This window comes from Oncorhynchus nerka, linkage group LG25, assembly GCF_034236695.1.
Source record: "Oncorhynchus nerka isolate Pitt River linkage group LG25, Oner_Uvic_2.0, whole genome shotgun sequence".
Classification (NCBI taxonomy): domain Eukaryota; kingdom Metazoa; phylum Chordata; class Actinopteri; order Salmoniformes; family Salmonidae; genus Oncorhynchus; species Oncorhynchus nerka.
The window spans coordinates 23,444,900-23,461,791 of NC_088420.1; the positions used below are offsets into that span (position 1 = coordinate 23,444,900).

The 16,892-nt window shown below is 42.7% G+C and overlaps 1 protein-coding gene across 1 annotated transcript in view; it reads right to left on the bottom strand.

Annotated features, from left to right (window-relative positions):
- The window catches only part of LOC115109244 (neurocan core protein-like), a 204,321-nt gene that overhangs the window by 101,149 nt on the left and 86,280 nt on the right, over positions 1-16,892 (bottom strand). The window contains exon 9 of the mRNA XM_065009929.1: positions 7,220-7,336. Coding sequence (XP_064866001.1) covers positions 7,220-7,336 — 117 coding nt within the window. The remainder of the gene's footprint in view (positions 1-7,219; positions 7,337-16,892) is intronic.

Sequence of the window (16,892 nt, forward strand, 5' to 3'; positions counted from 1 at the left end):
GTCATTTAGGTCAACATTGGATCATTCAGAGATCCTCACTGAACTTCTGGAGAGAGTTTGCTGCACTGAAAGTAAAGGGGCTGAATCATTTTGCACGCCCAATTTTTCAGTTTGTGATTTGTTAAAAAAGTTTGAAATATCCAATAAATGTCGTTCCACTTCATGATTGTGTCCCACTTGTTGTTGATTCTTCACAAAAAATACAGTTTTATATCTTTATGTTTGAAGCCTGAAATGTGGCAAAAGGTCGCAAAGTTCAAGGGGGCCGAATACTTTCGCAAGGCACTGTACATGACCTACAGCATTGTCAAGCAAGTTAATGTTTCCCACATTTATGGACGAGTTACCGCAATTCGCAAAGTAAACAGGAGCTGCCTATACTATTCCAGCACCATTTTAACCTCAACATTCAACATCATCAAATCACCTAGTCTAATACAGTGACAATTAAAAGATTCCAAAAACAATTTAGTCCAATCAATATAAGCTAAATATCATATGGGTGTCTATGGTACTGATTTCTGTGTGTGTGTGTGTGTGTGTGCGTGTGTGTGAGTAAGTAGAGTTTTTTTCTACTGTTGAAAAGCCAATGCCATCCTCCTCTTCCATGTTACCTAAACGGTCTATGACTCTGTCATACAGTACACACTTAGGTTTTGTTATCCTAGGCTACCTAGCTAAAATGCTTGAATGCTAGCTTTAATTTAATAGGCAACAATTAGCCAGCTAGTTAACATTAGCCTACTACATCTAGCTACATATGGAACTCCCATCCTCTCAGACCTATGTATGAATTTATGGTTGGATCAGAATCACCATTATACTCATTGGCCAAAATGGAGAATTAAGAAAAACAAAAGTCCAAATCCCTATCTCCATCCATGGCTAATGTAGTAAAGGGACAATTTTAGCTAGCAAGCCACTGGAGGACAACACAACGAGATGCAACAATTCAAGATTTATTTCTGTCAATGATGTTTGGCTTGATGTGATTTGATTAGTGTGAAGCCAAATCCAAACTGTCTTCCTTTGGCACTTTTTTTTGGTGCGCCAGGACGACTCATAGTTGAGCTCCCTCAGTTAAGTTTGATTTGCTATCATTGTATAATTTTTTTATCAAGGGAGGCCAAATGCTCGCTGGCTTCCCTTGCATTCAATGCTATGGGCGGCAACAATATCATAGTGTTTTTGACCAGACAGCATCAGATAGATGGGCTTCACATCTATCACACCTCTCTCTAATGTCAATATTGCTTGTCTACTGCTGTTTCTGTTTGTTCTTATCATTTTATTTCACTGTAGAGCCCCCAGTCCCATTCAACATGTCTTAGATAGCTCCTTTGTCCCACCCCCCACAAATGCGGAGACCTCACCTGGCTTAATTGGTGCCTCCAGGAATGCAACCTCTCTCATCATCACTCAACACCTAGGTTTACCTCCAATGTACTCACATCCCACCATACCCTTGTCTGTACATAATGGCCTGAATTTATTCTACCACGCCCAGAAATATGCCCCTTTTGTTCCCAACGCACTACATGACCAATTCTTCTAGCCTTTAGCCGTACCCATATCCTAGTCCTCCTCTGTTCCTCTGGTGATGTAGAGGTTAACACAGGCCCTGTAGCCCCCAGTACTACACCTATTCCCCAGGCGCTCTCATTTGTTGACTTCTGTAACTGTAAAAGCCTTTGTTTCATGCATGTTAACATCAGAAGCCTCCCCCCTACGTTTGCTTTATTCACTGCTTTAGCACACTCTGCCAACCCTGACGTCCTAGCCGTGTCTGAATCCGGCTTAGGAACGTCACCAAAAATTCTGAAATTTCAATCCCAGACTACAACATTTTCCATCAAGATAGAACTGCCAAAGGGGCAATCTACTGCAGAGAGGTGCAATCTACTGCAGAGATAGCCTACAGAGTTCTGTCATACTATCCAGGTCTGTGCCCAAACAGTTCAAACTTATACTTTTAAAAATCCACCTCTCCAGAAATAAGTTATTATAACTTGTAGACTACCCTTAGACCACCCAGACCACCCTTAGCCCCCAGCTGTGCCCTGGACACCATAGGGGCGGCAGGGTAGCCTAGTGGTTAGAGCGTTGGACTAGTAACTTAAAGGTTGCAAGTTCGAATCCCCGAGCTGACAAGGTACAAATCTGTCGTTCTGCCCCTGAACAGGCAGTTAACCCTAGGCCGTCATTGAAAATAAGAATTTGTTCTTAACTGACTTGCATTATAAAATTAAAATAAATATGTGAATTGATTGCCCCCCCATCTATCTTCAGAGTTCGTACTGTTAGGTGACCTAAACTGGGATATGCATAACACCCTGGCCGTCCTACAATCTAAACTAGATGCCCTCAATCTCACACAAATTATGAAGGAACCTACCAGGTACAACCCTGAATCCGTAAACACGGGCACCCTCATGGATATCATCCTGACCAACTTTCCCTCTAAATAAACCTCTGCTGTCTTCAACCAGGATCTCAGCGATCACTGCCTCATTGCCTGCGTCTGTAATGGGTCCGTATTCAAACGACCACCCCTCATCACTGTCAAACGCTCCCTAAAACATTTCAGCGAGCAGGCCATTCTAATCGACCTGGCCTCATCCCGTCAGTAGAGGATGTCTGGTTGTTCATTAAAAGTGCAATCCTCACCATCTTAAATAAGCATGCCCCCTTGGTTCACTCCAGACTTGACTGCCCTTGACCAGCACAAAAACATCCGGTGGCGTACTGCATTAGCATCGAATAGCCCCCGCGATATGCAAACTTTCAGGGAAGTCAGGAACCAATACAGACAGTCAGTTAGGAAAGCAAAGGCTAGCATTTTCAAACAGAAATCTGCATCCTGTAGCACTAATTCCAAAATGTTCTGGGACACTGTAAAGTCCATGGAGAATAAGAGCACCTCATCCCAGCTCCCCACTGCACTGAGGCTAGGAAACACTGTCACCACTGACAAATCTACGATAATTGAGAATTTCAATAAGCATTTTTCTACGACTGGCCTTGCTTTCCACCTGGATACCCCTATCCCGGCCAACAGGTCTGCACCCCCCACAGCAACTCGGCTTCCTATTTCACAACAAAGCCTCCTTCACTCATGCTGCCAAACATACCCTCGTAAAACTGACTATCCTACCGAACTTTGACTTCTGCGACGTAATTTACAAAATAGCCTCCAACACTCCACTCAGCAAATTGGATGTAGTCTATCACAGTGCCATCCGTTTAGTCATTAAGCCCCTTATACTACCCACCACTGCGACCTGTATGCTCTCGTTGGCTGGCCCTCGCTACATATTTGTTACCAAACCCACTGGCTCCAGGTCATCTATAAGTCTTTGCTAGGTAAAGCCCCACCTTATCTCAGCTCACAGGTCATCACAGCAACACCCACCCGTAGCACGTGCTCCAGCAGGTATATTTCACTGGTCATCCCCAAAGCCAACACCTACTTTTGCCGCCCTTCCTTCCACTTCTCTGCTGCCAATTACTGGAACGAATTGCAAAAATCACTGAAGCTGGAGACTTCACCCTCACTAACTTTAAGCATCAGCTGTCAGAGCAGCTTACCGATCACTGCACCTGTACATAGCCCATCTGTAAATGTTGCTCTTTTGCACCCCAGTATCTCTACCTGTACATCATCATCTGCACATCTATCACTCCAGTGTTAATTGCTAAACTGTAATTATTATGCCACTATGGCCTATTTATTGCCTTACCTCCCTAATCTTACTACATTTGCACACACTGTATATAGATTTTCTATTGTGTTATTGACTGTACGTTTGTTTATCCCATGTGTAACTCTGTGTTGTTTTTTCGCACTGCTTTGCTTTATCTTGGCCAGGTCGCAGTTGTAAATGAGAACTTGTTCTCAACTGGCCTACCTGGTTAAATAAAGCTGAAATAAAACAAATAAAAAAATAGATGCCACTGGAGCTGACATGATTCCTTGTCAGAGAGAGCCTCCATGCCTGTCCTACACAATAGATTTCTATTAGAAAGTTTCACATTCTATACTGTATGCATTTTTACAGGTGTTGGACTTTACTATTAGTCTACGCATTTAAAGGTACCGACCCCCACTGATAGTCTACCTATTGTCTACACACAGTTATGTATATTGGAAACCAATAGAATATTTATAAGATTTATGTACAGTATATAGGGTGTTATGGCCCTTTCCCCCTTGGGAAACTCCCACCTGACACCCCACCTGACCCTGTGTCTCCCCAAGTCCCCAACCCTTCCTCCTTCTCTCTCTCCCCGCAGAGCGATTCTCCCCTCATCTCATTCATGTTTGAGTGACCCAGCAGAAACGGAGCCCATGGATTACGCAGATCCTCTAAACGCCACATCCCCAATAGGCTCTGGTGATCATCTCTGAGCAGCTTCAGCTTCTCCAACTGCAATTCAACAGCCCTGTTTCGAGTGAATCATCATTTCTCCCATTGTAGTATGCAGAGGGAAATACAATTGTATTATTGCAGTGTATGTGGCTCTGCCTCGCTTGGTAGTAATAAAGTAATGATGCATGATAATGACCATGAAGAATCACTGATAAAGACTCAATCACACAGAGCAGGAGAAGCAAATGGAAGTTCTAGTGTACAAATGGAGTTCTAGTATTCAAATGGAGTTCTAATGTACAAATGGAAGTTCTAGTGTACAAATGGAAGTTCTAGTGTACAAATGGAGTTCTAGTGTACAAATGGAGTTCTAGTGTATAAATGGAGTTCTAGTGTACAAATGGAAGTTCTAGTGTACAAATGGAGTTCTAGTGTACAAATGGAGTTCTAGTGTACAAATGGAAGTTCTAGTTCTAGTGTACAAATGGAAGTTCTAGTGTACAAATGGAGTTCTAGTGTACAAATGGAGTTCTAGTGTACAAATGGAAGTTCTAGTGTACAGGCGGTTTGGAAAATAATCCTGCAGCAACAGGAAATGTGAAATATTATGTGGATTATAATTAGGCAAATAAAGTCTGACATTATAAACTTTAGAATCCTTTTTAAACCTCGAACACAGGAACATTCTCAGCAACAGAAGAGTGATCAAATTAAGATCTGACATCTGTAGAGAAAAGGTAACATTAGAACAAGAAGTGTGTGTAGAAGCATTTCGCTACACCCACAATAACATCTGCTAAACACGTGTATGTGACCAATAACATTTGATTTGAAGAGAGAAAGCCAGACAGCAAAGAAAGATAAAGACAAAAAGAAGACAATCCTCTCATCCTCAACTGGAGAGAACGTGATGTTGAGTTATTACAAATGTGGTCAAGGGTTTGCAGTAATATGCAATTAACCTGATTGCCTTTGGCTGTAATTAATATGTCAGAGACCACAGACAGACAGACAGACACCCTATCTGCTGCAGACACAAGCTGCAGGAAACGAGCAGCAGCCAAAGTCAATTACCATCCACAGTCCTGCAGGAGGTTTTCAAACTGAGCACAAAACAAGACAATAACCATACACAGAATGAACCGACAACATGAAATGCATATTGGAAAAATGTTATTCTACATTTTAAAATCTCCAAATGAATCCCTTTTGTTTTTATTGCCAGAAACAATGAGGAATATCTGTTTTATATGATTAATATTGACATACACAATATGGTCTATGTCACAGCAGATTCTAAGAGATCCCAAACTAGCATAACAAATCATATGTTATTCATCGTTTAACATGCATTTATCAGGACTTATTGACGTGGCTGTAGTGTTGATTAATCACTGATGCCTTTAGCCGATATTAGTTAAGGATGATCCCCAAATCGAAGGCTGCCGCCCTCAGACAGTCATGGTGTGTGTGTGTGTGTGTGTGTGTGTGTGTGGTCAGTAGATGGCTGATTGATAATCAATACCTCCCCTCTTAACCTCTGACCCCTCGTCTGTGACTCCTCTACATAAGCAGTGACCTGGGAAAAGCAATCCCTCCCCATTGACTTTGCATTTCTCCTCTCCCATACACAACAGTGTCACACAGCTCCAACCTTTAATCTCCTAGAGGTCCTCACTGAGCTCCTATCCCATCAGTGCAGACATCTGTCCATCTTCTACAGTCAAAGCTCTCACTGCAGTACAGAACACCACGGCACGGTGCAACTAAGACTCGCTCCTTCACACACATACACACGCTACTGTATCACTGTTCCCAACCATTATTACCCTACACCCTTGACTGAGCCCATGTTCTCTTCACAGTCACACACACCTCAGTGTGACACAGCACTGTGAGTGTGCAGCAGGGTACAGCCTAGCTCAGTGCTGACTGGCTCAGTCTCTTATCACACAACCCAGTGGAGAGATGAGCTGCCTGGCAGCCTGCCAGTGAGAGAGTCACAAACATTCAGCATCTTACTGTCACAGACTGCTGGCTCTGCCTGGTCTTACAAAACACACTCACAGCAACCCCAGTCACACACATTCACTGTTAGAGTCTCACCTCTGAGCACGGAAAACAGACACCCACTGCACATGCACACGCACACACACACGCGCAACTCAGAAAACACCATACAGACAAAGTACACACACCTCTGAAAACACCACACACCCTCCCCATTCACACTCTCTTTCACAGACTGCCGCCTCATCCTCACCTCTGCAGGCAGGGAACAGCAAAAAACAGGAACCTGGGCACAGCAGGACCATGCAGCTAAACAATAACTGACTGTGCCAAAGGGTCATGAAATGTACTGTAGCAAAGTCTGACTCCATTCAAACGCATTGAGAACAACTTGTACCACACCTGTACCACCTATACTGGACATGTACTGTACCATTCATGTAAGGCATTTTACTGTGTGCTGATTATGTTAATCAGTTACAGTTAAACAGCACCCTCTGTGGTGTTTAAAAATTTTTTAAAAAAAAAAAAGCTTCCGCTTTTCAGGGGATATTGAAGGAGTGCCTGTGAAGCAACTTCAGCTTTTTGACTATAACACTCCATCTCAACTCCTCCTCCACATTTACTGGATTGGTTGAACAGCGCAGAAGAGAACCTCCCCATACAGTTGTTTTTCTCTCGTCAGGACCAGAAATAAAGCTCAGGTGCTTCTTGTACGCAATAACACTGAAATGAGTTGAAATGGATGTGAGAACAAAGGGATGGGACAGAGACAGTCCTTCTGAAGGTCTTAACCTCTGCCCTTTCTTTTGTGAACGTTAACCCCTGACCCCACTCACCGATCTCACAGCTCTCTCCGGAGTAGCCCTGGGGGCAGTAGCAGCTGTAACCGTCGCCCTCCTGCAGACAGCTGCCTCCATGCAGACAGGGGCTGGTCTGACATGGGTTGTCCTCAGCTACAGAATGGAGACATGGCAGGCGGGTTAACCAAGGGACTCACATACTCACACACACACACACACAGACACACACAGGCATGCACACACACACACACACACATACAGTTGAAGTCGGAAGTTTACATTAACTTAGGTTGGAATCATTAATACTCATTTTTCAACCACTCCACAAATTTCTTGTGAACAAACTATAGTTTTGGCAAGTCGGTTAGGACATCTACTGTGTGCATGACACACGTCATTTTTCCAACAATTGTTTACAGACAGATTATTTCACTTATAATTCACTGTATCATAATTCCAGTGGGTCAGAAGTTTACATAGTTGGCCTTTAAACAGCTTGGACAATTCCAGAAAATGATGTCATGGCTTTAGAAGTTTCTGATAGGCTAATTGACATAATTTGAGTCAATTGGAGGAGTACCTGTGGATGTATATCAAGGCCTACCTTCAAACTCAGTGCCTCTTTGCTTGACATCATGGGAAAATCAAAAGGAATCAACCAAGACCTCAGAAGATACATTGTAGACCTCCACAAGTCTGGTTCATCCTTGGGAGCAATTTCCAAACGCCTGAAGGTACCATGTGAATTTGTACAAACAATAGTACGCAAGTATAAACACCATGGGACCACGCAGCTGTCATACCACTCAGGAAGGAGACGTGTTCTGTCTCCTAGAGATGAACGTGCTTTGGTGCGAAAAGTACAAATCAATCCCAGAACTGCAAAGGACCTTAAAGTAAAGCGGTTTGCAACTGCACATGGAGACAAAGATCATATTTTTTGGAGAAATGTCCTCTGGTCTGATGAAACAAAAATAGAACTGTTTGGCCATAACGACCATCGTTATGTTTGGAGGAAGGCTTGCAAGCTGAAGAACACCATCCCAACCATGAAGCAGCACAGGGGTGGCAGCATCATGTTGTGTGGGGGTGCTTTGCTGCAGGAGGGACTGGTGCACTTCACAAAATAGATGGCATCATGTGGAGGGACAATTATGTGGATATATTGAAGCAACATCCAAGACATCAGTCAGGAAGCTTGGTGGCAAATGGGTCTTCCAAATGACAATGACCCCAAACATACTTCCAAAGTTGTGGCAAAATGGCTTACGGAAAACAAAGTCAACGTATTGGAGTGGCCATCACAAAGCCCTGACCTCAATCCTATAGAAAATGTGTGCAGAACTGAAAAAGCGTGTGCGAGCAAGGAGGCCTACAAACCTGACTCAGTTACCCTGACTCTGTCAGGAGGAATGGGCCAAAATTCACCCAGCTTATTGTGTGAAGCTTATGGAAGGCTACCCAAAACGTTTTACCCAAGTTAAACAATTTGAAGGCAATGCTACCAAATTCTAATTGAGTGTATGTCAACTTCTGACCCACTGGGAATGTGATGAAAGAAATAAAAGCTGAAATAAATAATTCTCTCAACTATTATTCTGACATTTCACATTCTTAAAATAAAGTGGTGATCCTAACTAAAACAGGGACTTTTTACTATAATTAAATGTCAGGAGTTGTGAAAAACTGAGTTTAAATGTATTTGGCTAAGGTTTATGTAAACTTCCGACTTCAACTGTATATATACTTGTGAGGACTTTTTGAGGCCCAACAAATGATTCCCATTCAAAATCCTATTTTCCCTAACCCGTAACCCGTAACCCTAAATCTAAACCTAACCCTAAAACTAACCCTAACCTTAACCCCTAAACCTAATCCCAACTCCTAACCCTGACCCTAAACATAACCCCTGAGCCTAAAATGTGACCCGATTCAGGAAACTAGGCCTATCTCGCAAGTCACGACTTCACAGGAGAGCCGTTTGAACATAAAAAAAAGTTTGAATCAAAATGTGTTTTTTTGGCAGAAATGCCTTCTTGAACTTGTGAACTTTCATATGCCTTAATAACGACCTTGCATGCCATCTGTAAATACAAATAAAATTGTTACATTTTGAGCCTTGTTGGTTAAGCCACAGAAAAGGGTAACAACCTTCCCACTAGCCATGAATGGCTGAGATAATGCGTGGGCTGGACATGCCGAGAGAGGAGTTTGGGTTGGCCAGCCATATAGACGGCTTCTGTCTATTTGAGCTCGTCAGCCTGTGTTGGTAATCCTGGTGAACACGGCTTTAAAAACAATATATTGTGTAGTGGAGCTACATAAGTGTTGCTCTCCACTTTCTGGAGGATCAAGTTTTTAAATCAGTGGTGTGAGAGCCGATTTGGACATATTTGTATAAAGGACTGAACATACGGAGCTCCATGTATATTTGTGAAAATATATTAAATATTAATGTACATGATGAAATATTAGGTACGTACCTTTATGATTTATATTTACCTGATTGAGATATATTCATTTGTTAGTGTAACTCAGTCCCCCCCCCCCCCGCCCCTCTTGCCTATTCATTGTATTGTGATAAGTGTGTTAAGATAAGGAAGTTGGGCCTTCGGGGGAGGGAGTCCTTGCTAGATGCAGGAGCAGTATAGTTTTTTGACCATACAGACATACATACAGGTCATAATATGTATTTTCCATATCAAGTATTCTATGCTTTAAGTTGATTGGAGAATCACTTATTTGTTAGATATAAGAAGAATAAACATTTTTGTTGCACCATATCCCTGGCTGTCATGGAATGTTTGGCCGTTTGGAAACCTTGAGTGTGGACTGTATGCGTACCAAACAACCCCGCTTCAGGCTTGGGCAGTGGCTATGGTAAAGAGGAAAGGAAGCCACTACAAGTGGAATTAGAGTATGATAGCTAAAGAGATGGAGAAAACACCTGTCTCTGGATTACATCTTCAAACTAAGGGCAACTGTGGTATGGAATTCCTGACAGGGAGACACATCCATCATGCATGATGATGAATACAGGTAAGATAGTCTAGCATTAGCTAGCTACATTTTCAGATATTACACATTTCTAATTTTGACAGAAAGTGGTCTCATGACAGACAGACAGACAGACAGACAGACACACACACACACACACACACACACACACACACATATGTTAACCAGCACATAACCAATGGGTCCGGTTTGGATTTGTTCACCAAATACACTGCCACACTCACCATCCCAAGCAGGGCTAAACAAGCCACTGTCAGAGGTGTGTTTCTCTTCAATTATGTTGGTATAAGAAGGAAGTACAATACCTAATCCTTCCCCAACTAAAAGAAAACCATTCCATGCCTCTGTGGCTTTCTCTGATATAACCTTTAGCTATTGAAAAGCTTTACATTGAGAAACAATAGTGAAGATAGATAGAAAATCTATCTGACAGGTCCTCATAGAGTACTTCACTCTCTCAGTCACACCCTCCTCTCTGTTCAAGAGAGCAAGAGCGACAGGAGACCACGAGAGAGAAAGACAGAGAGAACGAGAGAGAAAGAGAGAGAGAGTCAGAGAGAGAGATAAAGAGAGTCAGAGAGAGAAAGACAGACAGACAGACAGAAGAAAACCCGGCAGTGTGTCTGACTTTCTACAAGGTGACAGATTGGCTGCTGCTCTGTCTGTCTGCCCACTGTTTATCATGACGGATGCTCGACAGGGGGGAGGACAATGTGTGGCGCCTGCCCCGCCTGCCTGCCCGCCCACATCCCTCTGATGAGCCGGGTCCTCATAAATTACCTGATCATTATCCAGTCAGGCACACTCGTGGCCGCCTCTTTTTATGGTACATTACTGAGTCGTTGCAAGGTAATAAACACGTTTTATTTCGCAAGGCTATAACTCCAAGCGCTGTTCTTCAAGGGAAATGTTTTGGAGATAAATGGTGAGATAGAGGAGATTAAGTCGTAATTATAAGGACGGTGCTGGTGTTTGACAAGGACGGTTGCACAGCTGTAGGTGTTAAAGCTTGTTTCGTGGCTGTGTGGAGAGCTTGCTAGATTAAGTGTGGTTTTATTAGCCAATCCAGATAGGTTTCCAGGCGAAGACACAATCTGACAGGGCATCTAATGCACTGCATCTGTTCTCCAGCACTATAATACCCAGGCTAACTCATTTCTTCTCCAGCGGTATAATACCCAGGCTAACTCATCTGTTCTCCGGCATTATAATACCCAGGCTAACTCTTCTGTTCTCCGGCATTATAATACCCAGGCTATCACATCTGTTCTCCAGCGTTATAATACCCAGGCTAAGTCATTGTTTTCCAGTGTTATAATACCCAGGCTAACTCATCTGTTCTCCAGCGTTATAATACCCAGGCTAACTCATCTGTTCTCCAGCATTATAATACCCAGGCTAACTCATCTGTTCTCCAGCATTATAATACCCAGGCTAACTCTTCTGTTCTCCAGCATTATAATACCCAGGCTAACTCATCTGTTCTCCAGCGTTATAATACCCAGGCTAAGTCATCTGTTCTCCAGCGTTATAATACCCAGGCTAAGTCACCTGTTCTCCAGCGTTATAATACCCAGGCTAAGTCATCTGTTCTCCAGCATTATAATACCCAGGCTAACTCACCTGTTCTCCAGCATTATAATACCCAGGCTAACTCATCTGTTCTCCAGAATTATAATACCCAGGCTAACTAATATGTTCTCCAGCGTTATAATACCCAGGCTAACTCATCTGTTCTCCAGCATTATAATGCCCAGGCTAACTCATCTGTTCTCCAGCATTATAATACCCAGGCTAACTCACCTGTTCTCCAGCATTATAATGCCCAGGCTAACTCATCTGTTCTCCAGCATTATAATACCCAGGCTAACTCACCTGTTCTCCAGCATTATAATACCCAGGCTAACTCATCTGTTTTCCAGCATTATAATACCCAGGCTAACTCATCTGTTCTCCAGAATTATAATCCCCAGGCTAACTAATCTGTTCTCCAGCATTATAATACCCAGGCTAACTCATCTGTTCTTCAGCGTTATAATACCCAGGCTAAGTCATCTGTTCTCCAGCGTTATAATACCCAGGCTAACTCATCTGTTCTCCAGCATTATAATACCCAGGCTAACTCATCTGTTCTCCAGCGTTATAATACCCAGGCTAAGTCATCTGTTCTCCAGCGTTATAATACCCAGGCTAAGTCATCTGTTCTCCAGCGTTATAATACCCAGGCTAACTCATCTGTTCTCCAGCGTTATAATACCCAGGCTAAATCATCTGTTCTCCAGCGTTATAATACCCAGGCTAAGTCATCTGTTCTCCAGCATTATAATACCCAGGCTAACTCATCTGTTCTCCAGCGTTATAATACCCAGGCTAAGTCATCTGTTCTCCAGCATTATAATACCCACGCTAACTCATCTGTTCTTCAGCGTTATAATACCCAGGCTAAGTCATCTGTTCTCCAGCGTTATAATACCCAGGCTAACTCATCTGTTCTCCAGCATTATAATACCCAGGCTAACTCATCTGTTCTCCAGCGTTATAATACCCAGGCTAAGTCATCTGTTCTCCAGCGTTATAATACCCAGGCTAACTCATCTGTTCTCCAGCATTATAATACCCAGGTTAACTCATCTGTTCTCCAGCGTTATAATACCCAGGCTAAGTCATCTGTTCTCCAGCGTTATAATACCCAGGCTAAGTCATCTGTTCTCCAGCATTATAATACCCAGGTTAACTCATCTGTTCTCCAGCATTATAATACCCAGGCTAAGTCACCTGTTCTCCAGCATTATAATACCCAGGCTAACTCATCTGTTCTCCAGCATTATAATACCCAGGCTAACTCATCTGTTCTCCAGCGTTATAATACCCAGGCTAAGTCATCTGTTCTCCAGCGTTATAATACCCAGGCTAAGTCATCTGTTCTCCAGCGTTATAATACCCAGGCTAACTCATCTGTTCTCCAGCATTATAATACCCAGGCTAACTCATCTGTTTTCCAGCATTATAATACCCAGGCTAACTCATCTGTTCTCCAGAATTATAATCCCCAGGCTAACTAATCTGTTCTCCAGCATTATAATACCCAGGCTAACTCATCTGTTCTTCAGCGTTATAATACCCAGGCTAAGTCATCTGTTCTCCAGCGTTATAATACCCAGGCTAACTCATCTGTTCTCCAGCATTATAATACCCAGGCTAACTCATCTGTTCTCCAGCATTATAATACCCAGGCTAAGTCATCTGTTCTCCAGCGTTATAATACCCAGGCTAAGTCATCTGTTCTCCAGCGTTATAATACCCAGGCTAACTCATCTGTTCTCCAGCGTTATAATACCCAGGCTAAATCATCTGTTCTCCAGCGTTATAATACCCAGGCTAAGTCATCTGTTCTCCAGCATTATAATACCCAGGCTAACTTATCTGTTCTCCAGCGTTATAATACCCAGGCTAAGTCATCTGTTCTCCAGCATTATAATAACCACGCTAACTCATCTGTTCTTCAGCGTTATAATACCCAGGCTAAGTCATCTGTTCTCCAGCGTTATAATACCCAGGCTAACTCATCTGTTCTCCAGCATTATAATACCCAGGCTAACTCATCTGTTCTCCAGCGTTATAATACCCAGGCTAAGTCATCTGTTCTCCAGCGTTATAATACCCAGGCTAACTCATCTGTTCTCCAGCATTATAATACCCAGGTTAACTCATCTGTTCTCCAGCGTTATAATACCCAGGCTAAGTCATCTGTTCTCCAGCGTTATAATACCCAGGCTAAGTCATCTGTTCTCCAGCATTATAATACCCAGGCTAACTCATCTGTTCTCCAGCATTATAATACCCAGGCTAACTCATCTGTTCTCCAGCATTATAATACCCAGGCTAACTCATCTGTTCTCCAGCATTATAATACCCAGGCTAACTCATCTGTTCTCCAGCATTATAATACCCAGGCTAAGTCATCTGTTCTCCAGCGTTATAATACCCAGGCTAACTCATCTGTTCTCCAGCATTATAATACCCAAGCTAACTCATCTGTTCTCCAGCATTATAATACCCAAGCTAACTCATCTGTTCTCCAGCATTATAATACCCAGGCTAACTCATCTGTTCTCCAGCATTATAATACCCAGGCTAACTCATCTGTTCTCCAGAATTATAATACCCAGGCTAACTCATCTGTTCTCCAGCATTATAATACCCAGGCTAACTCATCTGTTCTCCAGCATTATAATACCCAGGCTAACTCATCTGTTCTCCAGAATTATAATACCCAGGCTAACTCATCTGTTCTCCAGCATTATAATACCCAGGCTAACTGATCTGTTCTCCAGCGTTATAATACCCAGGCTAACTCATCTGTTCTCCAGCATTATAATACCCAGGCTAACTCATCTGTTCTCCAGCATTATAATACCCAGGCTAACTCATCTGTTCTCCAGCATTATAATACCCAGGCTAAGTCATCTGTTCACAGTTTGTGTATGTCTGTGTGTGTGTGCTGTGTGTGTACAGTTGAAGTCAGAAGTTTACATACACCTTAGCCAAAGACATTTAAACTCAGTTTTTCACAATTCCTGACATTTAATCCTAGTAAATATTCCCCGTCTCAGGTCAGTTAGGATCGACACTTTATTTTAAGAATGTGAAATGTCAGAATAATAGTAGAGAGAATGATTCATTTCAGATTTGATTTCTTTCATCACATTCCCAGTGGGTCAGAAGTTTACATACACTCAATTAGTATTTGTAGCCTTAAAATGGTTTAACTTGGGTAAAACATTTTGGGTAGCCTTCCACATGCTTCCCATAATAAGTTGGGTGAATTTTTGCCCATTCCTCCTGACAGAGTTGGTGTGAGTCAGGTTTGTAGGCCTCCTTGCTCGCACATGCTTTTCAGTTCTGCCCACACATTGTCTATAGGATTGAGGTCAGCGCTTTGTTATGGCCACTCCAATACCTTGAATTTGTTGTCCGTAAGCCATTTGACACAACTTTGGAAGTATGCATTGCGTCATTGTCCATTTGGAAGACCCATTTGCAACCAAGCTTTAACTTCCTGACTGATGTCTTGAGGTGTTGCTTCAATATATCCATATCTATTTTGTGAAGTGCACCAGTCCCTCCTGCAGCAAAGAACCCCCACAACATGATTGTCACGTCCTTTTATGTCTCTATTTTGGTTTGGTCAGGGCATGAGTTGGGGTGGGCATTCTATGTTGTGGGTTCTATGTTTTCTTTTCTGTGTGTTTGGCCGGGTGTGGTTCTCAATCAGAGGCAGCTGTCTATCGTTTTCTCTGATTGAGAACCATACTTAGGTAGCCTTTTCCCACCTGTGTGGTGTGGGTAGTTAATTTATGTTTTGTACCTGGTGGAGCTGTTTCGGTTGTTCATTTGTTGCTTGTTGTATAGTGTTCAGCTTTACCATTAAAATGAGAACACGTACCACGCTGCGCTTTGGTCCTCACCTTCTTCCACCAAGAGCCGTTACAATGATTCTGCCACCCCTGTGCTTCACGGTTGGGATGGTGTTCTTCTTCTTGCAAGCCTACCCTTTTTCCTCCAAACATAACGATGGTCATTATGGCCAAACAGTTGTATTTTTGTTTCATCAGACCAGAGGACATTTCTCCAAAAAGTATGATCTTTGTCCACATGTGCAGTTACAAACCGTAGTCTGGCTTTTTATGGCGGTTTTGGAGCAGTGACTTCTTCCTTGCTGAGCGGCTTTTCAGGTTATGTCGATATAGAACTCGTTTTACTGTGGCTTTAGATACTTTCATACCTGTTTCCTCCAGTATCTTCAGAAGGTCCTTTGCTGTTGTTCTGGGATTGATTTGACCTTCTTGCACCAAAGCACCTTAATCTCTAGGAGACAGAACGCGTCTCCTTCCTGAGCGGTATGATGGCTGCGTGGTCCCATGGTGTTTATACTTGCGTACTATTGTTTGTACAGATGAATGTGGTACCTTCAGGCATTTGGAAATTGCTCCCAAGGATGAACCAGACTTGTGGAAGTCTACAATATATTTTGGCTGATTTATTTGGATTTTCCCATGATGTCAAGCAAAGAGGCACTGAGTTTGAAGGTAGGCCTTGAAATACATCCACAGGAACACCTCCAATTGACCCAAATGATGTCAATTATCAATTAGCCTATCAGAAGCTTCTAAAGACATGACATAATGTTCTGGTATTTTCCAACTGTTTAAAGGCACAGTCAACTCAGTGTATGTAATCTGACCCACTGGAATTGTGATACAGTGAATTATGAGTGAAATCTGTTTACAATTGTTGGAAAAATGACATGCACAAAGTAGATGTCTGAACCGAGATGCCAAAACTATAGTTTCTTAACAAGAAATGTGTGGAGTGGTTGAAAAATTAGTTTGAATGCCTCCAACCTAAGTGTATGTAAACTGCCGACTTTAACTGATGTGAGAGTCTTAATGTGTGTGTGTGAGAGTCACAGTGTATGTGTGTGTATGTGAGAGAGTCGTAGTGTGTGTGTGTGTGTGTGAGTGCCTTTGCGCCTGCATTTCTGTGTATGCTTGTGTGAGTGTGAGTCTAACTCGCTCCAGGCTGGTGAGATATAGAGGTGTGTGTGTGTGTGTGTGTGTGTGTGTGTGTGTGAGTCTAACTCGCTCCAGGCTGGTGAGATATAGAGGTGTGTGTGTGTGTGTGTGTGTGT